The sequence below is a fragment of the Oryx dammah genome, unplaced genomic scaffold (assembly GCF_014754425.2).
Source record: "Oryx dammah isolate SB20612 unplaced genomic scaffold, SCBI_Odam_1.1 HiC_scaffold_4, whole genome shotgun sequence".
NCBI lineage: Eukaryota > Metazoa > Chordata > Mammalia > Artiodactyla > Bovidae > Oryx > Oryx dammah.
The window spans coordinates 61,075,579-61,102,260 of record NW_024070188.1 but is presented as its reverse complement, the minus strand read 5'-3'; the positions used below and the strand labels follow the sequence as shown (position 1 = coordinate 61,102,260).

Genomic DNA, 26,682 nt, shown 5'->3' with positions numbered 1-26,682 from the left:
ATATATATATATATATATATATATATATACACACACACACACATACACACACATATAGCTGATTCACCTTGATGTACAGCAGAAACTAACACAGTATTGTAATTTATTGTTGTTTAGTTGCTAAATTATGTCTGACTCTTTGCAACCACATGAACTGTAACTTGCCAGGCTTCTCTGTCCATGGGATTTCATAGGCAAGAATACGGGAGTGGGTTGCCATTTCCTTCTCCAGGGGATCTTTCCAACCCAGGGATTGAACCTGTGTCTCCTGCATTGACAGGTAGATTCTTTACTGCTAAGTCACCAGGGAAGCCCCCCAAAGCAACTATGCTGCTGCTGCTGCTACTGCTAAGTCACTTCAGTCGTGTCCAACTCTGTGCAACCCCATAGACGGCAGCCCACCAGGCTCCACCGTTCCTGGGATTCTGCAGGCAAGAACACTGGAGTGGGTTGCCATTTCCTTTTCCAATGCATGAAAGTGAAAAGTGAAACGAAAGTTGCTCAGTCGTGTCTGACTCTTTGTGACCCCATGGACTGCAGCCCACCAGGCTCCTCCGTCCATGGGACTTTCCAGGCAAGAGTACTGGAGTGGGGTGCCATTGCCTTCTCTGAAAAGCAACTATACATCCCTCCCCCCAAAAAAACCTATTTCTGAATACAGTCACATTCTGAGGTACTGGGTGTTAATACTTCAACATATGAATTCTAGGGGGGCACAATTGAGTCCTGAACAATTGCCTCCTCAATGCGTGTCTCTTTCTACTATCCTCCTGCTCCCCATCTCGGTCAATGGCATCACCATTTATGCAGTTGTTTCAGACAGCTCTTCATGGTTCTCTCATTTCCTCTGTTTATGACATCCTATTCATCAGCTATGTTTCATCAGCCCAACCTTCAGATTATTGCCTGAGTCCAATCTTCTCATTATTCTACAACAGCTTTCCTAGCCCAAACTACTAATCTGCTCAAACTAACATCACCATAGTTTCTAGTGGCCACCAGGAGTCCGTTTTCCAGACAGAAGCAAGTGTGAGCTTTTTAAAACATAGGTTCTGTCATGCCACTTCCTGTTCAAAACACTGTATTTAGAACAAAATCTGAGCTTTTTATCCTGGATGAAAGACTTGATATTCAAAGTGTGTTCCTGTGATCAGCACTATCAGCACCACTTGGGAGCTTGTTAGATGTAGAGAATCTTGGACCCTTTACTGACACAAAATCGGCATTTTTGCACTATTCCCCAGGCAATTTGTGTGCATTTTAAAGTTTGACAAGCACAGGCCTGGAGAAGCCTGCAGGAGCTCCCATGTATGTCTTCCAACTCTTCTCCTTCCCGCCACTCTTACTCTTGTTCATCCCGTTCCAGACCTGGCCTTGCTCTTCCCAGCTTTTTCTGGCTCCCTCTCTCTGCCTGGAATGCCTTTTTAGAGACGACCCCATCTAAAGATGACAGTGCCTTTAGGATTGACTGGTTTGATTTCCTTGTAGTCCAAGGGACTCTCAAGAGTCTTCCCTAGCACCACAATCAGAAAGCATCAATTCTTTGGCACTCAGCCTTCTTTATGGTCCAATTCTTAGATCCATACATGTCTACTGGGAACACCATAGCTTTGACTATATGGAACTTTGTTGGCAAAGTGATGTCTCTGCTTTTTAATGTGCTGTTTAGGTTTACTTGGCTCATGGCTATTTTCTCTTATGCAGCGAATGGTTGGTGCATAGTAGGCAGTAGATAAACATTTGCTGAAACAATAAATATCTGGACTTTTGGTACAAGATAGGTCATTTTTTGTTACTGATTCAATTTTCTCTAGTAAACACTCAGGCTACTGTTGACTATTGCATAGTATTTTATAAATTCACTCTTCATAATTTTCCCACTTGGGTTATTTTTTCTTCCCTCTCATCCCATCTCCCCTCCTTTCTCACTGGAATAGCCATGGGTTATTTTCCATTATACACTTCACTTCTACCAAATTTTCCAAAACATGAAATAATACAGGCTTTATGGAGAAGGAAATGGCAACCCACTCCCTTGTTCTTGCCTGGAGAATCCCTGGGACAGAGGAGCCTGGTAGGAGGCCGTCTATGGGGTCGCACAGAGTCGGACATGACTGAAGCAACTTAGCAGTAGCAGTATAGTTATTTTATTGTATAGCCATTACTGGCTAGAACTTCTGAACTTAACGTTTTTGAAATCTAAGAAATTTTTAAAACTCTGATTTTACTATAAAATCTTGGCAGTATACTCAGCACAGATGGAGCAACATTTCAAGATTTGCCTATAAACTAGTGACCTTATCTTTTTATCTGTGAGACCTCTTGGCTCTTAATGAGCCAAGAAAGATCCTGAAATACAGTTAAGTACCAGTGAGCTCTGGTTAGTTCTTCCTTACAGAAAAGCTTCTCTTTATAGCTGTCCCTAGAAAAGATATATATATTTAATATGTATATATGATGTGTATGAAAAGGCCATTTTAAATTGAAGTTCTTGAGTCATCTGTTTCAAAATGAATTTAAATCTGCTTCAGTGTGGTCGAAAGCAGGCCTTTCTTCAAAAGCCACAGTATTCTTGCCAAGTCTTCCGAACAGAGTATTTCCTCAAGAGTCACTGACTTTCTTTTTTCGCAGCTACTTTAGCTTGGAGATTTGCAGTCTCAGTGGGTCTTCAGGTCCAACCTCTGTGCCTCGGCTCCCTTTTGCTATCATTTATGACCTTCCTCCCCTGACCTCTTGTTGCCACTTCTTTATCCCACTGTTCATTCTGCCAAAAACTTTCCTACATGGTCAGTTTGTAGTTTTGGAAATAAAGATAAGCCAAACCATCTAATTTAATACACATTCAGTATCAGTGGTTTTTAAAATGGACAAATGTGGACATAAACATTATAAAGTTCATCAGGAAATTTACTCCAGGGATATTCGCTGGCCAAGTCTGCTAGCGGTGCCTGATAGTAGAAAAGTTGTTCCTTCTGATCCCAGGTCACAGGTTTCAATACTGTCTCCTTCAGATCATTGTCTCAGCTTTTTCAAACGTTGAAATATTGGTGATGGCAAGTCTGTTCAATTAGTTATCTTTCACTGAAGGCAAGTTAAAGCAAAGGCTGGTTCGCTTGACTACCACAGTTTCTTTTAAAAAATATTTATTTACTTTTATTATTTATTTGGCTGCAACTGGGTCTTAGTTGTGGCATGTGGGATCTTTTACTTGCAAACTCTAGTTGCAGAATGTGGGATCTAGTTCCCTGACCAGGGATGGAATTTGGGCTCCCTGCACAGGGAGCATGTAGTCTTAGCCTCTGAACTCCCAAAGAATGGTTTTTAAAAAGTGACATTATGTTGGTCTAGACAGTGTTTTTCCCATGTGCTTTACTCCCTACCATTTTATCTGCAAACTCATAAACAATGTAAAGTAGGCATTAGTTAGGGGACTTTATTGGGAACATTTGAAGGACAAAGAATTTGAGATAGAAAGAGATTGTGACATAGTATTAGAGGAAGAGGAAGGACATGAAATTAAGTCTCTGGACTCTCAATCAAATATATTCATTAGAGTTTTCTGGGCCCATCAGTGCTTCACCAGGATTAGAATGAAACAACTCTGAGGGGATGAGATCTTGGGCTAATGTGTGTATGTGAGTATACACACATTTTAAAGAAAAATACCACTACAGAGGAGGGACCAATCATGTCCCATTCTCTGCTACTATAGCCTTTCACTTATAAAGCTGAAGGGTAGGATGGTATAATGTTAGAAAATAAGGTTAGGGGATGGGGACCTACTATTTCTTCCTATCTCTACTACAAAGCATTAGTTCTAGGATTACAGTAGATGCTCAATTATCACTGTAAATAGCATGGACAATTGTATATTGTGTTTTGGGACTCTTTCTCTGAGTTATGTTATACTAACACATATATATGGAATTTAGAAAGATGGTAATGATAACCCTGTATGCGAGACAGCAAAAGAGACACAGATGTATAGAACAGACTTTTTGATTCTGTGGGAGAGGGAGAGGGTGGGATGATTTGGGAGAATGGCATTGAAACATGTATCATGTAAGAAACGAATCGCCAGTCTCTGTTCTATACAGGATACAGGATGCTTGGGGCTGGTGCACTGGGATGACCCAGAGAGATGATATGGGGAGGGTGGTGGGAGGGGGGTTCAGGATTGGGAACTCATGTACACCCGTGGTGGATTCATGTCAATGTATGGCAAAACCAATACAGTATTGTAAAGTAAAAAAATAATAATAAAATAAAATAAAAAAAGAAAAGATTCTCAAGGTCACTAATCATGAAAGAAATGCAAGTCAAAACCACAAGAAAAGATCACCTCTGACACATTAGAATAGCTGCTATCAAAAAAGGACTATTTTTAAGACGTTTACTGGACATTAGTATAGGACACTTAAAAATGGTTAAAATGGTAAATTCATGTTGTGCTTTTTAAAATAAAAATAAAAACAGGTCTTGAAATAATAAAAAATAAATAAATAAAATAAATTCTCTACTGTTTTTTCTAAAGAAATTCTCACACATTTTTTCTTCTGAAGTAAAATTAAAGTGAATGGGAGCAGAGAAATACTAGTATCTTCATTTTCTAACTGAATAAGTCAAAGAAAACACTGGCGTCAGTCCATGGCTTTCAGACAAAGTGGGCTTCAGAGGAGCCAGAAAGACTGTAACAACTTATTTCATCCTTCTCAGGGCCCATGTTGCAACTCCAGGGGGCGCCGTTCACATACTAGTCTAGGTCAATGGCACCACGTGGGTGGTGGGTGCATCTCTTTCCAAGAATCCAGTGCGTCCATTCTTTGCCACGACTCTCAGGTCATGCTTAACTCTGTTCGTACTTGAAAGCACTTACTTTTAAAAATAATTTTAAAAAGAGAGGTTTCCCTTTCCTTTAGCTTTTAGCAAAACTGGTTTCCTGAGCAGACCATTAGCTGTGATTCCAACCTACTATTTTGGAAAGTAAAGAGTCGAAGAAGGAAACACAGAGATAACCCCTTCCATTTAAAAAGCCACTCTAAAGACAACTCAAATAAAGAATTCCCCAAAGAAGGGAAAAATTTCTAGAAGTGAGACTGCCAATCACCTTTTCTTTCTAAATTCTAACCACTTTAAGGAGAAGGCAATGGCACCCCACTCCAGTAATCTTGCCTGGCAAATCCCATGGACAGAGGAGCCTGGTGGGCTGCCATCCATGGGGTCGAGAAGAGTCGGACACGACTGAGCGACTTCACTTTCATTGTTTCACTTTCATGCATTGGGGAAGGAAATGGCAACCCATTCCAGTGTTCTTGCCTGGAGAATCCCAGGGGCAGTGGAGCCTGGTGGGCTGAGGTCTATGGGGTCACACAGAGTCGGACACGACTGAAGCGACTTAGCAGCAGCAGCAGCAACCACTTTAAAGTGATACTTCCTCTAGTTGAGTTTTCTATTGATAAGTTAGATAAACATGGATCATTTCAATTATTTGGAACATGTAGTGTTAAATCTGTTCAGTGTTATTTTCCTAAATACATTCTTACAAGTACCTATTTCAGTCCAGTGAGAATATACTTCTCCAAAACTATGATGCAAGTACTCTTTCCTTACTTTGTTATTTTTTTAACATGTTATTTAAAAAAATCCAGTATTTTAAAATGGAAATCCACTCATATGACACCAGTGCACAAACATTTCTGATGGTTCCTCATCTTCAGCTGAGTAAATCCAGAGGCCTCACAGTGACATACAGGATCTGTCTCCAGGACCTCTCAGCTCCTCCTCCACATCCCTGGGCCTCTGCACACTCCCCTCTGCTCCTTGGGCTGTCCAGGTCACCTTCTGCTTTAGGACACTCTTCTGCAGGGCCTGGCAATGCCCACTTCTCAGGGAAAGCTTTGGCAGTTCTAGTTAAACTCTGTACCACTGCCTCTACCTCTCCCATCTTTACCCCATCCTTGTAGGCACCCTGCCTGATTTCTTCCTCAGTAGAATTTCTTCCATTGTCCTCTTTAAAATGAAGATGTACAAGATCTTTGCAATGAAGATGTACAAAATTAAAAGTACAAGATTTGTATTATTTACCATTCTTTCCCCCACCATCATATCCCACTAGAATCTAAGTTCTGTTAGGATAGGAATTTTGTTTGTTTTATTCTCTGCTGTTTTTCTGATGTGTAGAAGAGTATACAGACTTATAAGACTCAATATCCATTTTTGTTGGGTAAATCACATTAGAAAATCATGTAGTTATAGAATATTATGTGTTATAAATTCTGGATTAACCAGGCTCATATTACAAGCAAAATGCCACACAATTTTTCTTTCTCTAATCATTAATTTATAAGCAGACATTAGAACTCTTAGTATAGTACTACTATTTAACTCTGCTCTATGTAATGACAATGGGTATAGATAAGATTCAGAAGCTGTGGATTTTTAGGGAAGTCACTGAATTTCCTTCCAGTGGATGGTTTACTTTAAAAATGAACCCAAGAAAAAATCTTTTTATTTAAAAAACAAAGAGATTGCTAAAGGGGTCACAACACATTTTTAATTTTCCTGTGATAAAACAATAAACTAAATGATAGAGCCTGAACAAATGCTCACCTGTCTTTAAGTTCTCAGGAAAGTTTGATACCAAAATCCCCCGACAGCCTCTCAGAACCTCTACAGAGCTCACCAAAGCACAATAACACACTGCTTTCAGCCGTCCCCCCATGCCTTTTTATCCCTTTATAGCTGTTTATAGTTACCAGCATCACCCTCTGACCCCAGATACACATAGCTCCCACCATAATCGATATCCCCCACTGGAGGGGTACATTTGTTACAATCAATGAACCTACACTGACACATCATTATCACCCAAAGTTCCAATTTTACATTACATTCACTTGGTGAGTCACATTCTGGCTTTGGACAAATTTATAATGACATGTATCTACCATTATAGGATCACACGACGTAGCTTTACTGCCTCAGGTCCTTTTTTCTGTTTATGGTTTTTCTATTATAAGAGTAATACATGCATCACAGACATACAGACAGACATACAGTTCCAACCAGGGTTTGGACTTGCACCCCATGGAGCGGAAGCATGGAGTCTTAACCCCTGGACCACCAGGGAAGTTTGCAAAAGAGTAAAAAAATTAATAAAAGTAATGCATGTAGATGGTAGGAGAGCTGTAAAATGCAGGAACATATGATGAATCAAGTAAAGTTAAATTTTTTTCCTACTGCTAAATTTTCCCCTACACACACATATGCAATCTTTTATGTTTGGCAAAACACAGTATATGTGTAGCTCTTTATATGGTTTTACATTAGCAGAATCTTCCTTTATTTGAGACACTTTAGGACGCTTAGAGCTATTAAACATTTCTCCTTTTCTTTTCTCCAAATACTGAAAATAAACTGACTGGCTGTGCAAAAAAAACCTGCTTATATACCTTTATTCTCTTAGGATTAAAACCTTGTGCTTTTTGGGTCCCAGTTGAGAAGAATGGAACAAAATAGAGATCTTGAACTTGGAAATGGGCAGTTGTCTTTTAGTCTAATGAAAGCTGCAGTCTCTTGAAATAATTTAAAAACTTCTTGTACTACCTCAAGGGGGTGTCTGGGGAGGAGGAAGTTTGTGTGTGTACATGTGTTCATCCACGCATGTGTGTCTGTGTGTGTATTACATCTAACAATTCTGAGAACCCAAGGAAATTCCACAGTGTTTTGTTCTACATTGTTTTATAGCATTTGTGCAACAAGCCCTCTCCCATCCCTGGTGCAACAGGCTCTTAGCGTTTGTTCTGGAAAGCTTCCATTTGCCATGGAACCACAAACCTCAATTACTTGACTTTCATATTGTTTTGCAACCTCAGTGCTATTTCATGGGCTGTGTGTCAATGGGTGGCACTTTTTACCTACGACACAAGGTACAGAAGTAACATGTATTCTGCAAAGGGAATCACCTATCTCAGAAAGTCCATTCATTTGAGGGAAGGTGACTCTGTGAGAGAGTTCAACAAAAACCCAACTTGGAACCCTACTTCTAAGAAGTAGCAATCAGAGTAGCATAGCAGTTGGTTACCCCAAGACACAGCTTCTGTTGAAGATACCCCTCCATTTACAACTAGTTCACCACCAGAGTAAGTGTTCAAATTTTGACACTTGTCAGGTGTAGGTTTTAGTAAAGCAAACAACTACAAAAATCTTTGTATCCTCAGAAACCAGAAAACTACGTAAAGTCTCTTTGATTTCAAAATGAGTGTATAGTCTTTGTTGAACACTTGGAAAACATAAAGAGACAAAAGGAAGGAAATAAAAATCATCTATGATCCCATCATCCAGGCAGCCAAAAGTGCTTCTTGAGTAGAGGGAAATTGTAATTCTCTCATTTGACTCAGTTCTGATATGGTGACCTTTAGAGCAATGGTGACCTTCCTATCATTACCTGGACATACTTCATACTGAAGGAAACTGCTAAAAAGAGCAAAATGAAAATGCTTTTTGCTTCATTCCTAAAGCAAGTGTGAGCAAACCCACAGAAACAACACATGAGGGTTAAGTTTAGAATCACTATGCTGTGTGATTTCATAGTAACGGGCTAGCCTGTTGATTTTTCACAATTAGAAGCCTTAACTATAATTTTCATATCATAACTTTTATTTTATAACTTAATGTAACTTCAGATCTGTAAAAAAGAGAGATGTGTATTATTTTAGTAAAAGAAGAAATGGAAATTAATTATCTCAACAGAAAAGAGTATTTATGAACTGGGGTTTTGTTTATGGTTCCACTGTGGGTGGGGAAGCATTTCCTAGGATCATTTGTGGGACATTTAATTCTAAGTGCTCAACAAAGAATAACTATAAATTTGTTTTATGCAACAAACTCCATCAACTCATGTATGTTTACTGAAAATGAAAAAATAAAATATACCTGCTTTATTACTACTATTATGAATTGGATGATTTGATTACATAAATGTATTGTGATCTTCATTAAAGTCTGTTAAATGAAATATTGTTTGTATTGAGTTGAATGATGAATTATTCCAGCTTTTACTTAATGATAATTATCAGGTGTTAAATTATTTCTGGGACTTTCATACACAGCTGGTGGGAAGGTAAATTGGTACAGTAACTATGGAAAACTATTTGACAAAATCAGTTAAAGTTCAACATATATATACCCTATGACCCACCAGTTGCAATTCTAGATTTAGTACTCAAGAGAAATGTGTAATTTTGTGCACAAGAATATTCACAGCTGCATTATTAATATCTGTAATAGTCCAAAACTAGGGATAGCCAAATGTTCATTACCTCTAGAATTAATATTCACATGCACATACACATGCTCTGGAATACTCTATAGAAGTGCTCAGAAATCTTTTTACGTAATATGTTCAGTTCAGTTCAGTCGCTCTGTCGTGTCCGACTCTGTGACCCCATGAATTGCAGCACACCAGGCCTCCCTGTCCATCACCAACTACCGGAGTTCACTCAAATTCACGTCCATTGAGTCAGTGATGCCATCCAGCCTTCTCATCCTCTGTCGTTCCCTTCTCCTCCTGCCCCCAATCCTTCCCAGATCAGAGTCTTTTCCAGTGAATCAACTCTCCGCATGAGGTGGCCAAAGTACTGGAGTTTCAGCTTCAGCATCAGTCCTTCCAAAGAACACCCAGGACTGATCGCCTTTAGAATGGACTGGTTGGATGTCCTTGCAGTCCAAGGGACTCTCAAGAGTCTTCTCCAACACCACAGTTCAAAAGCATCAATTCTTCGATGCTCAGCTTTCTTCACAGTCCAACTCTCACATCCATACATGACCACTGGAAAAACCATAGCCTTGACTAGATGGACCTTGGTTGGCAAAGTAATGTCTCTGCTTTTCAATATGCTATCTAGGTTGGTCATAACTTTCCTTCCAAGGAGTAAGCGTCTTTTAATTTCATGGCTGCAATCACCATCTGCAGTGATTTTGGAGCCCAGAAAAATAAAGTCTGACACTGTTTCCACTGTTTCCCCATCTATTTCCCACGAAGTGTTAGGATCAGATGCCATGATCTTTGTTTTCTGAATGTTGAGCTTTAAGCCAACTTTGTCACTCTCCTCTTTCACTTTCATCAAGAGGCTTTTTAGTTCCTCTTCACTTTCTGCCGTAAGGGTGGTGTCATCTGCATATCTGAGGTTATTGATATTTCTCCCGGCAATCTTGATTCCAACTTGTGCTTCTTCCAGCTCAGCATTTCTCATGATGTATTCTGCATATAAATTAAATAAGCAGGGTGACAATATACAGCCTTGACGTACTCCTTTTCCTATTTGGAACCAGTCTGTTGTTCCATGTCCAGTTCTGACTGTTGCTTCCTAACCTGCATATTGGAAATCATATGCTGTCTAACACAACTATTCAGTTCTACCAAGGCAGTGTAGAAACAGCCTTAGACAATATATAAATGAAAGGGCATGGCCGTATTCTACTAAAACTTTATATACAAACAAGCGACGGGCCAATCTTAGCCCATAGGTTGTTATTTGCTGACCTCTACTCTATAGCAAAAGAAACAGAAAAGGAATGAACTACAGCTATATGCAGCAGAATGGATGAATTTACAGACAATGCTGAATTAAAGAAGGTGATGAAAAAAAGAATATGCTCTCTGATTCTGTTTTTTTTAATTTCAAAGTTAGGGGATGGTGATGGAAGTCAGTGAGTTTGGATCTCTGGGAGATGATGTCTGGGAGGTGGTATGAGGGAAGCTGTCTGCATTGATATGTGTGGTTTTACATGGATGTGTTAATTTTGTAAGAATGAAGTGTACATCTAAAAACTGGATATTTATCAGAATTTAGCTAACCTTCAATAAAAATGTAAGAAAAGAATTTTCTACCTAAATAAATCAGTAGCTAAATAAACTAATAGCAGAGGAACTAGAAGTGCTAGTCAATATACAAACTACAATTTCAATTGTTGAGGAATAGCAAGCTACTGATATATATAAGCTTGCACACATGTACACAGATTAGTTTCCATTTACCAATGCTAAATTAATTGAAAAGTTGCTTTTTTAAAGACGCTCACATTTGAAATAAATCTTCCAAGAAGTTTTTCCTACAAGAATGCAAAGAAAATTGACACTCAAACTGTTTCTTTTCAAAAAAGTAAATCAGATACTGCTACATTTCTAACAGTATAATTGCTATGGGGAAAAATCCTTTACTATTGTAATGGCTTAAAATTTCATACAACTCTGTGTAGTTACAAGTTCGAGACCTGACCCTGAACTTCAGGAGTCCAGACGGTGGACTAGGTTGAGAGAAATTACTGGCTCCTTCTCCTACTTGACTCTGAAAGCTACTTTCAGCCTTAAACTACTATGAAAGCAACATATGAAAAAAGTAATCTCCTTCAAATACAGATTTGCTTTAGGCTCTGGGATGACCAAGTTCCAAGTGTCTCCTAAACTATCCACAACATGATCATATTCATTCATATACTGTTGCCCAAAACCATATTGGCATTTCATTATCAATCATCTTGTAAACATGATCCATGAAAGAAGTCTCATACAAAAAGTAAAATAACAGATAAAGTAAGGGTAATTTTTCCAATGACTGCCTGGTGGAACTAATTATTAACAAACCTGTTCTATAAAGAAAGTAGTAATTTGGAAATAAGATGTTAAACTTTTCCTGAGAAATGTGGAAAATGTACTTTTGAATTCAGTATGTACTTCCAAAATGTTCAACTATGTTTTCCAAGTATTAAATTTTCTCAAAGAAGATAAAATATTCAAATGCATTTTGTTGACACTGCAATATAATTTTATGGGTTTTAAAACATTTTCCAGCTCTACTGAGGTAAGGTTTTAAAATGTAGGCATTTAGGTTGCACAATATAATCTTTAAAAGGTTTACAACCTGATGTTTTAATATATGTGTGTGTGTTCAGTTTTGTCTGAGTCTGTGTGAAATGGTTACTACAGTGAAATTAATTAGTACATCCATCACCTGACAAAGTTACCATTTTTGTTCTGTGGTAAGAATACAAGATCTCCTGTCTTAGGAAATTTCAAGTATTTATAGTAGCTTTATTAACCATACTCACTATGCTAAACAATAGAACACTGTGACTTATTAATCTCATAACCAGAAGTTTGTATTGATGGAAGAAATTTTCACATATTGAGGTATGAGGAAGTCATTCTGGCTTATACATAATTTGCCTTGAACTTTGAGCTAACCAAAACAGCTTGTTTGTGGCCTATTTGTTTGAACCATTAAAGAAAAGAAAGCATTTACAAATCAAAATGGAGTAACTGTGATTCAGGCGTACAAAATGGAAGTAGGTGGCATGGTGGATGTGGTTTCAGACACATTCTTGTATCACTGAGAACTTGAATATTCTGGACTGTATCACAGTCAAGGACATTACTAGCTGTTCTCAAAACAATATTTGCTAGTAAATGCCAGCTGCAACGTTATGGTCTCAAGGTCTACCCTTGTAACTGTGCAACCATTCCAGGCCCCAACACATCTTTGCTTATTATGCACCTTTACTGCCTGAACATGTGGTCAGTTGTGTTCAACTCTCTGTGACTCCATGGACTATACATAGCCTTCCAGGTTCATCTTTCCATGGGTTTCTCCAGGCAAGAATACTGGAGTGGGTTGTCATTTCCTACTCCAAGTGATCTTCCTGACCCAGAGATTAAACTTATATCTCTTGCATCTCCTGCATTGGCAGGTGGATTCTTTAGCACTGCACCTCCTAGGAAGCCCCAGTAAGCACCCTTACTTTGTGCCTGCTTCAATCCTAATATTTGGCAAATGACTTACGTAATTTCATGGGTTTTGTCTTTATAACCCACCCTGCATTTTGTAGTCCGGCAGAATACAATTCAAGTACTTCTTGAATCTGCAATACAATATTAGGAGGAAGCTTGGTATGGGAAATCTTTTCATTTGCTTACTACACATAATGCAAAAACCCTCAGATTTTTAGTTTATGATTATCACTGAAATATGAAAATACTGATGTTCCCCAATTTTACCAAGTTCTATACTCTGTTAGCATTTCTGGTATTATCTTCTTATACTTAAAAATGTGACAACCACTTTCAGAAATAAATTTTCTACTGTGTTATATAGAATTAGAACCTTCCGAGTCCAGAATTTAGTTAAAGATAAAAATGGTGATATATAAGATATCATAATGTTAACTATCTCATTAAGTTGCAAGTAATAAAAAGTTTCAAATTTTGACTGCAAACCAAAAGTATTAAACTCATATATGGTTGACTACCCAAAATTCGGCAAAAATTAATTCTTTGCATTTGCTTATTATTGTATATAACCTATCTTTAGATTGCCTTTAAGATTTTTGAAGCAAAAAAAATCAGTAATTACTTTTTGATAGTGTCCAAGTTAGCCTCACAAAAGTTGAAAACTTGCATTGATCTGTCAGTGTGCAAGCTTTGGGCTTATGGAAACTGTGCTTTCTTTACCAGCAGTTGGCTATCTCATCGGGACTGATCTTTTGGGAAGCTGATAGAAATATCTCTTGGCATTTAGATATGACAAAATGTTATAGCTCAAAGATATAATTGGAGCAAATATTTATTTTATCTAAAATTATCTTTTTTATAATATAAATCAGTTTGTCTCATTTTTTGATAACCTCTATATTTGTGAATGTTTATAATCGATACACATTAGTAAACATATTCTTATATACTTATACCACTACAAGGAAGAGCAGCCCCCATTCATCACATCTAGAGAAAAGCCTGCATAGCAATGAAGACCCAGTACAGCCAAAAACAAAGAAAAAACAAACCAAAAAAATCTCTAAAAAAGTATATAATCTATAAAAAAATGTTTACAGTGGGATACTATTAAAAGCTATATTTCTTCTAATAAAAAGCCTAACATTATTTTTGGGTCGAGACGGAAATGACATTGTCTCTGGACAAATGGTGGTGATAGGGATTTTACCTAGAGATGCACAATTACATCAGCCTTCACAGGAATCCTAGCAGAGGGCTGGGCATACTGCAGTGCTCAAGAAATACCTGATAATTACCTATTCTTATAGGTAGGTTCTAATTGCCTATTTGTGGAGAACTATGCACAAGGTCAGGAGGGGCAGTGGTGAGGAGATACCCCTCCTCCAAGGTAAGGAGCAGCGGCTGCGCTTGGCTGGAGCAGCCATGAAGAGATACCCCAGGTCCAAGGTAAGAGAAACCCAAGTAAGGCGGTAGGTGTTGCAAGAGGGCATCAGAGAGCAGACACACTGAAACCATAATCACAGAAAACTAGCCAATCTAATCACATGGACCACAGCCTTGTCTAACTCAATGAAACTAAGCCATGCCATGTGGGGCCACTCAAGACGGGCGGGTCATGGTGGAGAGGTCTGACAGAATGTGGTCCACTGGAGAAGGGAATGGCAAACCACTTCGGTAGTCTTGCCTTGAGAACCCCATGAACAGTATGAAAAGGCAAAATGATAGGATACCGAAAGAGGAACTTCCCAGGTCGGTAGGTGCCCAATATGCTACTGGAGATCAGTGGAGAAATAACTCCAGAAAGAATGAAGGGATGGAGCCAAAGCAAAAACAAAACCCAGTTGTGGATGTGACTGGTGATAGAAGCAAGGTCTGATGCTGTAAAGAGCAATATTTCATAGGAGCCTGGAATGTCAGGTCCATGAATCAAGGCAAATTGGAAGTGGGCAAACAGGAGATGGCAAGAGTGAATGTCGACATTCTAGGAATCAGCAAACTAAAATGGACTGGAATGGGTGAATTTAACTCAGATGATCATTATATCTACTACTGTGGACAGGAATCCCTTAGAAGAAATGGAGTAGCCATCATGGTCAACAAGAGTCTGAAATGCAGTACTTGGATGCAATCTCAAAAATGATAGAATGATCTCTGTTCGTCTCCAAGGCAAACCATTCAATATCATAGTAATCCAAATCTATGCCCCAACAAGTAACAGTGAAGAGGCTCAAGTTGAATGATTCTATGAAGGCCTACAAGACCTTTTAGAACTAACACCCAAAAAAGATGTCCTTTTCATTATAGGGGACTGGAATGCAAAAGTAGGAAGTCAAGAAACACCTGGGGTAGCAGACAAATTTGGCCTTGGGATATGGAATGAAGCAGGGCAAAGGCTAATAGAGTTTTGCCAAGAGAACACACTGGTCATAGCAAACACCCTCTCCCAACAACACAAGAGAAGAATCTACACATGGACATCACCAGATGGTCAACACTGAAATCAGATTGATTATATTCTTTGCAGCCAAACATGGAGAAGCTCTATACAGTCAGCAAAAACAAGACTGGGAGCTGACTGTGGCTCAGATCATGAACTCCTTATTGCCAAATTCAGACTTAAATGGAAGAAAGTAGGGAAAACCACTAGACTATTCAGGTATGACCTAAATCAAATTCCTTATGATTATACAGTGTAAGTGAGAAATAGATTTAAGGGACTAGATCTGATAGATAGAGTGCCTGATGAACTATGGACGGAGGTTCGTGACATTGTACAGGAGACAGGGATCAAGACCATCCCCATGGAAAAGAAACGCAAAAAAGCAAATTGGCTGTCTGGGGAGGCCTTACAAATAGCTGTGAAAAGAAGAGAAATGAAAAGCAAAGGAGAAAAGGAAAGACATAAGCATCTGAATGCAGAGTTCCAAAGAATAGCAAGGAGAGATAAGAAAGCCTTCCTTGGCGATCAATGCAAAGAAATAGAGGAAAACATCAGAATGAGAAAGACTAGAGATCTCTTCAAGAAAATTAGAGATACCAAGGGAACATTTCATGCAAAGATGGGCTCCATAAAGGACAGAAATGGTATGGACCTAACAGAAGCAGAAGATATTAAGAAGAGGTGGCAAGAATACACAGAAGAACTGTACAGAAAAGATCTTCACTACCCAGATAATCACGATGGTGTGATCACTCACTAGCCAGACATCTTGGAATGTGAAGTCAAGTGGGCCTTAGAAAGCATCACTACGAACAAAGCGAGTGGAGGTGATGGAATTCCAGCTGAGCTATTTCAAATCCTAAAAGATGATGCTGTGAAAGTGCTGCACTCAATATGCCAGCAAATTTGGAAAATTCAGCAGTGGCCACAGGACTGGAAAAGGTCAGTTTTCATTCCAATCCCAAAGAAAGGCAATGCCAAAGAATGCTCAAACTACTGCACAATTACACTCATCTCACATGCTAGTAAAGTAATGCTCAAAATTCTCCAAGCCAGGCTTCAGCAATATGTGAACCGTGAACTTCCAGGTGTTCAAGCTGGTTTTAGAAAAGGCAGAGGAACCAGAGATCAAATTGCCAACATCCGCTGGATTATCGAAAAAGCAAGAGAGTTCCAGGAAAACATCTATTTCTGCTTTATTGACTATGCCAAAGCCTTTGACTGTGTGGATCACAATAAACTGTGGAAAATTCTGAAAGAGATGGGAATACCAGACCACCTGACCTGCCTCCTGAGAAACCTGTATGCAGGTCAGGAAGCAACAGTTAGAACTGGACATGGAACAACAGACTGGTTCCAAATAGGAAAAGGAGTACGTCAAGGCTGTATATTGTCACCCTGCTTATTTAACTTCTATGCAGAGTACATCACGAGAAATGCTGGGCTGGAAGAAGCACAAGCTGGAATCAAGATTGCTGGGAGAAATATCAATAACCTCAGATATGCAGATGATACCATTTGCATATTTTGGGTAAACTCTGGGAGTTGGTTATGGTCAGGGAGGCCTGGTGTGCTGCAATTCATGGGGTTGCAAAGAGTCGGACACGACTGAGCGACTGAACTGAACTGATGCACTTTACATCCTCTAATCCAGAGTAATATGCTTGGGCAACTGCCACTTAGTTTGCTTAAGAGCTGACCCATTCTTTGGCTGAGTTAGCAGAGGGCTTTAAATGCCATACCCATCAGCATTTGACACATCTGGCCTACATTTTACAGATGATTATGCTATTTTGACAAATGCATCGGCAGGTAGCCATTCAGCAAATATTAAGCTCTGATGAGGGGCTAGGTGGCTGGACACTGTTCCAGATGCTGAGCACTGTTCCAGTAGATAAACGAATTCCTTGCTTTCATGATATTTACATTTACATTCTGTTTAAAAGGATGGGTGGTACCATGAGGCTGGGAGAGATAGATAAACAAACAAACATAAAATATGTCATCTGATGACAGGCACATTGAAAAATAAAACAAACCAAGGGCCTGGATGAGTGATGAGGAGAATGCCCTCTTTACCATTCCTTGGGAATGTCCAAGTTTCAATTTTTCATCTTCTAAGAGTTAGAAAGTATCATCCTTGGACATGGTAGTGGTTTAGCTGCTAAGTTGTGTCCAGTTCTTGTGACCCCATGACTGTAAGCCACCAGGCTCTTCTGTTCATATTTCCCAGGCAAGACTACTGGAGTGGGTTGCCATTTTCTTCTCCAGGGGATCTTCCCTACCCAGGGATCGAACCTGCGTCTCCTGTACTACAGGCAGATTTTTACCGTCTGAGCCACCAGGGAAGCATATGCATATAGGAGGAGTGAGATGACGTACTCCCACAATAAGAATGAACTGCTTCATAAGTGTAAGTCAAAATTAATTCAAATTCCCAAAGTTTTTAATCTTGCTAAATCAAAGTTAAGCAACTTGAAAATCTGTCTTTGAGTATAGACCTTCAGTTTTACAAAGTTAAGTACAAATAAAATAGTCCTTACACTAATCTTTCTTTAATAACCTACGAAGATGATACGCTTATTTCTAGGTTGCAAACATGTTCTTGAAAATATTTATTTACTTGAAGCAAACTGAAACAGAAAACATGCCAAAGCTGTTGGTCTGCATCACTCAGTTGTGTCTGACTCTTTGCGACCCCATGAACTGTAGCCTACCAGGCTCCTCTGTCCATGGGATTTTCCAGGCAATAGTACCGGAATGGACTGCCATTTCCTTCTCCAGGGGACCTTCCCTACCCAGGGATCGAACCCAGGTCTCCCGCATTGTAGACAGATGCTTTACCGTCTGAGCCACCAGCAAAGTCATAAAGAACACTACTAATATTAAATGAAATGAAAGCACTTAGAACATTTTAGCTATTGGTATTAATAAATTTATATTTCTAGAACCTCTAACAGTTTACTGAATGCTTTAATATTTATTATGCTATTTGATGCTTAACAAACCTAATAAGGTACATTATTATTACTTACTGTTCCATACTTGACTACTGGAAGAATCATAGCTTTGACTAGATAGACCTTTGTTGCTAAAGTGAAAGTGAAAGTCACTCAGTCGTGTCCGACTCTTTGCAACCCCATGGACTGTAGTCCATGGAATTCTTTAGGCCAGAATACTGGAGTGGTTAGCCTTTCCTTTCTCCAGGGGATATTCCCAAACCAGGGATCAAAGCCAGGTCTCCCGCATTGCAGGTGGATTCTTTACCAGTTGAGCCACAAGGGAAGCCTGATGGTAAAGTAACATCTCTATTTTTTAATATGCTGTCTAAGTTGGTCATAGCTTTTCTTCCAAGGAGCAAGCATCTTTTAATTTCATGACTTCAGTCACCATTTGCAGTATTTTGGAGGCCCCCAAAGTAAATTCTGTCACTGTTTTTCCATTGTTTCCCCATCTATTTGCCATGAAATGATGGGACCGGATGCCATGACCTTAAGTTTTCTGAATGTTGATTTTAAGGCAGCTTTTTCACTCTCCTCTTTCACTTTCATCACATTAGGTTAAAATGATTTAATTTCACAAGTATTTGGTGAATAGCTATATCAATACTGCCCAATAGAAGCTAGATATAGAATATTCTATAAAACTCTCTATCAAAGTTAAAAAAATACTCTCTAACCAACTAAACAAAAGAGACCATGATGCTCTATCATTTGGTATTTCTGTCCTTTTTAGAGTGGCTGCTAACAGTCAAACTGTCTACAATAAAGCCTCAAATTCTTTTCTAATTTATCCTTTCACACTCCTTGTGGCCTGAAACATGTCCTTCCTTCTTCACTCTTCAACTTTCCTGTATCTGGGCTTTTAAATATGGTCATGTATCCATCTAGAACACTGCCTCTTTCTTGGTCTTTGCATAGCTCAATCTATATGTCATCATATGCCAACTGCATGCACTCTCTTCATCTTCTGAAATCCCAACACACTTTATTCCTTTTATATCACTTGTCACTCTCAAGCTAGCATTGCATATTTTGTGGTTTGAGACTTGAATCTCTGCCTGGACTGGAAACCCTCTGCGCTTCACTGGCCTTTGCATTCCCAGTGCCTAGCACAGTACCTTGCATATAGCAGATGCTCAGTGAATATCTGCTAAATGAATATTAGATGATGCCTTTGAGGCACAACAAAATTTTGAAGAGTGCATTTAATATTTAAAAAAATTGCCCTCACATAATGGTTTACCTTTTCATTTGCTTTTCTAAACACTGTTCATGTCATCAACAAATAATTTACTATTTATTTAGTATATTATTGTTCATCAACAGTTTACTTATTTTCAGTTGTTTATTATTTATTTATTTGTTAATTTATTAATGCATATGCCATATCTAGAGCATTATAGCAGGCAATGTCTCCTTACAGAACATCACATTCTGCATCACCAGGAAAACCTCTGGGCTTGAAGGAACAGATATTTTTATTGCTACTTGGCAGAAAAACTATAAATTGTAGTCTAAAAGATGAAACAATTTCTAAGAGTACCCAGGTAAATTTTCAGAAGTAGGACCAGAAAGCAAGTTTCCCTGTGCTCATGTTGAATGTTAGCAAAATATTGATTTTATGGTATTCTGTTGCTTTGAAAACTGATGATCACTTGAAACGATTTAATAAAAGATTTCAACCAGAAACATGACAATATGAACACCCCTTTCTAAGCCATGGCAGGTAAGAAAATACATACTTCTATGAAAATGGTATGATACCAATTAGCATGAAAGGAATCACACATGAAACAAAAGCAGAGCCACTGAAAATTCAAATTGTAAAATTATAAGGGAAAGAAAAGGCATCAAGTCTGATTGGGAACTCTTTTGAGAAACTTTCCCCCTCCAGCATTTAGCATGAGTGACTTCACTTTCACTTTTCACTTTCATGCATTGGAGAAGGAAATGGCAACCCACTCCAGTGTTCTTGCCTGGAGAATCCCAGGGATGGGGGAGCCTGGTGGGCTGCCGTCTATGGGGTCACACAGAGTCAGACACGACTGACGAGACTCAGCAGCAGCAGAAAGAAGTTAGCAAATGAACTAAGAAGTGACTCAACATTGATCATTTTATGTAGTTTCTTCTTGGTTCTTTGTACCTAATGTTTTCATTATACTTTGAAAAATAACATTCTTTGAGGAACTGGCCACATTTCATGCATTAATTGTGCAATGAGAGATCAGTTTTCTCCCACTTCCTTCTTCCTTTAACATCAGTTCATTACCTGTATTTAAGGTACTTACTATATAGTGTGTACATCCTACTATATAGTGTAGACTCTGATATAGTTGTATAAACTTTGAGGTCTATCTGAACTTGAGAGAAATCTTATGATTAAAATTTTTTAAGAAGGAGGGGGATGGGAGTTTGAAATTTCAAACTCCTTAAGGGTGAAGGAAAGAAGAAAGCAACATTTATAACCGTTTGGTGCTTAACATTGTCCACACTTGTCCCCATGACAAAATCATTTTACTATACAGTAGAAAATAACACAACATATACTCCAATAAAAATTAATTAAAAAAATAAAATTGGCTATTATGTACTTGAAAATAAAAGCCAAGATTTTGAGAACAAAAAAGTTAAAGAGAACCTATATAAAACTGGAAAAGGATTAATTGATACAATCTTTTGGGAAAGCCAAATTATTTGCAGTAATAATTTGCTACTGGTTTGTAATAAAAGTGCTGCTGCTGCTGCTAAGTCCCTCAGTCGTGTCCGACTCTGTGCGACCCCGTAGACGGCAGCCCACTAGGCTCTGCCGCCCCTGGGATTCTCCAGGCAAGAACACTGGAGTGGGTTGCCATTTCCTTCTCCAATGCATGAAAGTGAAAAGTGAAAGTAAAGTCGCTCAGTCGTGCCCAACTCTTAGCAACCCCATGGACTGCAGCCTACCAGGCTCCTCCGTCCATGGGATTTTCCAGGCAAGAGCACTAGAGTCGGGCAACTACTGGTAAAAAGGAGTACATAGTTAGTACTCTGTAGCCACCTCTTCAGTACATCTTTATTTACCTTCATATCCAACACAAACTATTCCCCTGAACGTAGAAACCTAAGACCAATACATGACAATATGGATTTGCTCTCATTTAAAGTTGTTGTGAACTTAGAATTTCAGTAACTTCAAGTGAATTTTACACTTATACCTCATTGAACTTAATGACCTAAAGTCTGAGTTTGATGAGGTTGGCTTGTGAGGTAAACAACAGAAAGCATAAAAATGGTATTTTCTAAATGATCTGGAGCATACCAGTGGGACAGAGTAAAACTGCAAACGTGTGCCTGACTAGTGACAGCCTTCCCTATTCCATCTCAAACATGCTGAAGCCAAAGCACAGCTGGGGTCCAGGCAGGAGCTCCAAAGCTGGTGTGTGAGTGGATATAGCAGGGACCTTGGAGCAGGTGAGCCAAGAACTTGACAATTTAAAGCTATGAATGTCTCAGGTCGGCCTCCATTAGGGATCTCACTATTGGGGTGGTATGATGGTCAGGGGTGAAGTTTTGGAAATACAGGCTTTACTGATTTGATTTCTTGTTTCAAAATTTTAATTTGTTCGTAAAAAGGTTATAACATGACTTGCAAAACCAGGAACTGTATTCATGACTTAGAAACACTTACAAAACTTAATAGTCCCTTTAAATAGCAGAAACTCCTATCCTTTATTGTTGAGGATAAAAAGTTTTCTCAAGACATGCTGCAAGAAACCATAACGGCTGGTCACAGATTCCTCTCAAAGGAAGCAACAAATGAATTAAGACCTCAGACAGTGGTGAAGTGGAGCTTTATTGTTATTGTTGAGTTATATAGATGCCCTTTCTTGATAATATGCAAGATGTGGCCTCAGTTTTGGTGAGTTACATGTTCACACTGTGAGTTTCTCTTGTTTCTTTTAAAGGAATAAACCATTCAACTTGCCTTTTCATTATCTTCATGGTATTGCTGTGAAATGGTAGCCCTTCCGCTTCAAGTGAACACACTATTGGAGGGTTGATCCACCTGTATTGATATCCATAATAATTTAATTTTGATATTCTCTTTCATCTAAGATTTCAAAGGATTTTTAAAATAATTTAATTAAAATTTGCAGCTAGCCTCTTAAAAAGATAAGCAGGAAAAAGTCTAAGTCTTTTGAGAGGTAGTCTTTTTGAGGGCATAATTTTAATTATTAAAATAAGACATAGTAATATCTTCAAAATTCAATAAATATTTACCATCTACTTTATATTTTTTATTTTTATTTTTTTCCATATTTGGAACCAGTGTATTGTTCTTTTTTTTTTTTTTAATTTTATTTTTTTTTACTTTACAATTCTGTATTGGTTTTGGCATACATTGACATGGGGTAAAATGTATAATTGTTCTTCCTATTCCATCTTTAATAATTCCATGTCCTTAAACTAATAAAAACTTCTAATATCATAGTTCCTTTATATTATTTAGTTCTATATCCTTAAGAAAATAGAAATATAGTTAACTAATGAAACCTAAAAGCTTAATAATATGCTGCCATTGTCGAAGATATCTATGTTTTGAAAGAGAAGCCATGGCCTGATTTACCTAAATAAATGATCTAATTAAATAAGATGCTTAGGATGGACTTTACCTGTCACATATTTAAGTACTCAACTAAAATTCTTATGACAGTGGTAGCAATATAGAGCTGATTTATATAAATATTCTTCTGATCTTGGGATTTTGTGGAATTTGGCACATTCCTTGGGGGAATGCATTTGGTGGCCAGGAATATCTTCTTGTTAGGAATATAAATCATACCATATTTAGAAGAGAGGGAAAGATGATTGGCTTTAATTGAAATTAAGTCTATAGGCAGTAGTGGATAGTCTGTTTTGTCCTTTTCATAGCTATAAACTAATCAAACAACTCACAGAGGAGGAAGTACAAGGAAAAATTCAATCAAAATAAGTGGTGTACTCATGCACTTAAAGTCATCATGAGTTCAAACTGATCCAAATTAGTAGATCATGTAGAAGCTATAATCAACATTTTAGTTATGATCTGCTTCAATTTTCTTTCAGTAAAATGAGGATTATAACAGAAACAATTTCTCCTGTTATTGTGAAAATTAAATGAGTTAGTTGACAAATAAATATGATATGGTGATAAGATGATTTCCTCAAAATCCAAAGTTGAGACATATAGCTGGACAAAAGAATTTTTTCTACTTTCATCTCTCTCTCATTTGTACCTATTATTAGCATTTTGAAGCATTTTTGTGGTTAAGAAAAAGGACTACTGGATATTTGACATGGATTTATGGATGCTGTGCTACATTCATTGTTCATGTGCTACATTCAATGTTCATTTTCCAGTGGATATGTTACTCTATAGCCATGTTGTTGTTATTTTGTGGTTAGTTGAGTCTGACTCTTTTGTGACCCCATGGACTGTATGTAGCCCACCAGACTCCTCTGTCCATGGAATTTGCCAGGCAGGAATACTGGAGTCAGTCACCATTTTCTACCCCAGTGACATAGTTTAGTGGCTCAAATAAGATCTAAATACTAGACCTAAAATTTTACAGTTTAAAATTTTTTATATCATGATTTAGATTTCTCACTTTGAGTATAAGTGCATCACTTATATTCTCTGACCTAGTTTTCTAATCTATAAAGTGAGGAAAATAATATCAACTTCCTTTTTAACAGAATATAGTATATTAAAGAGTTTGTGAAAGGTATTGATGATATATCATCCCATAAAAAACAAATTATCATTCATTATGAGGCTGTGATTTTTATTACTAATACAGTATGACTAACTGTTGTGCTGACTTCATTTTAGTTCAAATGTGTATTTCTCTCAGGCATTGTAAGTAAGGACTTTGTGGTGTGGTGTAAATAGTTTACTTATCTAGTATACCATCTCTAGTTTAGGATTTACAATGTGATTCTTCTTACGTTTACATTCGAGTTGCCTGAATACAAAGCACCCGATATAATGCTGATGATCCAAGAAAACTTTTGAAAGGCTCAAAAGCATGGTTCCTGAATTATTGAGTTATTACAATCAAACTCTTTCTTTATCATCAAGTGTTTCACATATAAATGTATTATAGTAGTCTATAAACCTATAAAAGAGCTGATTACCCTCTGCGATATGAACAAGAGACAATCAGTAAGGCAACAGAACAACAGTAAGCCCACATGACATCAACATGCTTAACAGATTTAAAATGAGGAATCTTCTTACCTAGCATGCAAACACATTTGACATTCTGATCAGGGTTTTCAAACAAGACTTCGCCACACCTCTGAAATAGAAAGAAAGCCATCATTATTTTAAGATTTCCTTTTTAGGATTCCCAAGGCAACATATCCATGTCACCTGACATCACCATAACATTATTCTACTCTTCATGTTTTCTTTAGTTACCTGAATCTAGGCACTTGTCATGAGCAGAGACTTTCCCGGTAGTAAAATACCTAAGAGGTAAATTGGGAATAGACTGTTCCTGCATGCCTCATGCCCCTGCCTGGAGCTGACTCTGTGTGCCCTTCTGAGGGGTCACAGCCAGAGCACTCAGTGTCCAACAGTTTCTATTTCAATAGAAGATACACAGTTTATTCGATCTGATAATCTGAGGTTAATCATTCACTCTCAAAATTGGTCCTTCAGCGCTGAAATTATTCTAAGCTACCTACTCTGCAATCAAGCAGATATTTTCAAACACAAACCTCAGTGGTATACACTTAGCTCTCTGAATTTGCAGACTCTGAACTCTCTGTTCAAATAAAGAAATGATGAAAAAGTGGCATTCATAATGCTTTTCTAGAAGCATCAACTCATAGAAATATCAACTTTCTTATCTATATCTCAGTTCCAACTTGCTTGTTAAAATTTTTGTGCAAGACAAACTCCAGAGATGCAAACAGTTACTTAAGACTAGATCTCATTTATGAATGTGATTGACTAATGGTTGGCACCCAAACATGTAAATAAATCCTTTAAATCAATAAGAGAATAACAAATAATCCAGAGGAAAATGGAAATAGGATAAAAGAGCCTGTTAGCCTGTGTAATAAAGGAAATAGGAAATTCATGGAAGAGGAATTCTGAATGGTCATTAAACAGAGAGAATATATTCCACCACACCAATAATCAGGAATCAGCAAATTAAAGATAAAAATAAAGAAGCCTATTTTGAACCCAAAGATATGGGAAGACTTAGAAATCTGGCAGAAACAAGTATGTAAAAAAATGTAGAAAAATGGATATTCTCATATACTGTGAGTTTTAGTATAAAATGATGGAATCATTTTGAAGAAAAATTGGCAAAATCTTTACTAAATTTCCACTTATTAATGACTGGATTTCATTCTTACTAAGTTAAATTGTGCATAGACTATGATACAGCAAGTCATCTTCTAGACTGATAGTCAGTGAAAGTTTAATGTTCAGCTACAAAACAGATAAATGTTATTCATATATTGAAATGTTACATGGCAGTTAAAAATGAAAATGAATTAGGGTTACATTACTGTAAAAACATATTAAATATATAATATATACCTATAAATACATAATATACAAATTGTATAATATATTCAAATTATATAACATATAATGTTCAAATAATATAAAATATATGTAAGTTTTAAATCATATAAAATATATATAATGTTTAAACCATGTAAAAGTATGTTAGGTAAAACACTATCTCCATTTTTTATGAAGTTGAAATATCTAAAAATAACACATTGTTTATGAATATATTAATTTACAGAAGAAGCATAAAAACAGGCAAAGAAAAAAATCAAATTTAGGGTAGGGGATAAATACACAGAGTTATGAAATATTAGAGGGTATACAGGGGTTATCAACTTTTTCTATAATGATTTGTTCCTGAAATTATTCTATTTCTTATGCTTGAAATATTTCAAAATAAGTAAGAATTTCCCCCATTTGCAACACTCTGATTATAAAAATGGCCCTTCACATATTGCTTCTCTGCTGTCTCCCATGGGCTTATAGGGGTCATTTAGTACCAGACTATATTTGTTTTCACCATTTATTTCCTTGTCCTTAGGAAGACTGAGAACATTTAATTTAGTCCATTTTCCTCTAGTCTTTCCTCTTTCTTTCACTGTTCACAACTTGGTCAGTTCCATTCACGTCAATCTTTATTGTACCAACACTTAAAATATCATAAAACAAAGTAATTTCTGAAGAAAAAAACTCCCAGATCTGAGAATTTACATTCTTTACATCTAATGACGAAAACTCCTGGTAAACAGAGGCACAGGTTGAGAGGAATAGCATGACCCAATTACATTCAAATCAACCTATTTTCTGAGATGACCTACATCGTGCACAGAGATGGACAGTTGGCTCAAGACCATGAAAAGGAAGCAAGCTGCTGGCTAGTTTGGGTGGACTGCGGAAA

The 26,682-nt window shown here is 37.6% G+C and overlaps 1 protein-coding gene across 2 annotated transcripts in view; it reads right to left on the bottom strand.

Annotated features, from left to right (window-relative positions):
- PDE7B (phosphodiesterase 7B) overlaps positions 1-26,682 on the bottom strand; it is a 357,194-nt gene that overhangs the window by 224,873 nt on the left and 105,639 nt on the right. Inside the window, exon 2 of one of the 2 annotated variants that reach the window (XM_040239308.1) lies at positions 24,489-24,549. In XM_040239308.1, coding sequence (XP_040095242.1) covers positions 24,489-24,549 — 61 coding nt within the window. Of the gene's footprint in view, positions 1-24,488; positions 24,571-26,682 lie in introns of those variants that run through there. The other variant, XM_040239309.1, reaches the window with a different exon arrangement.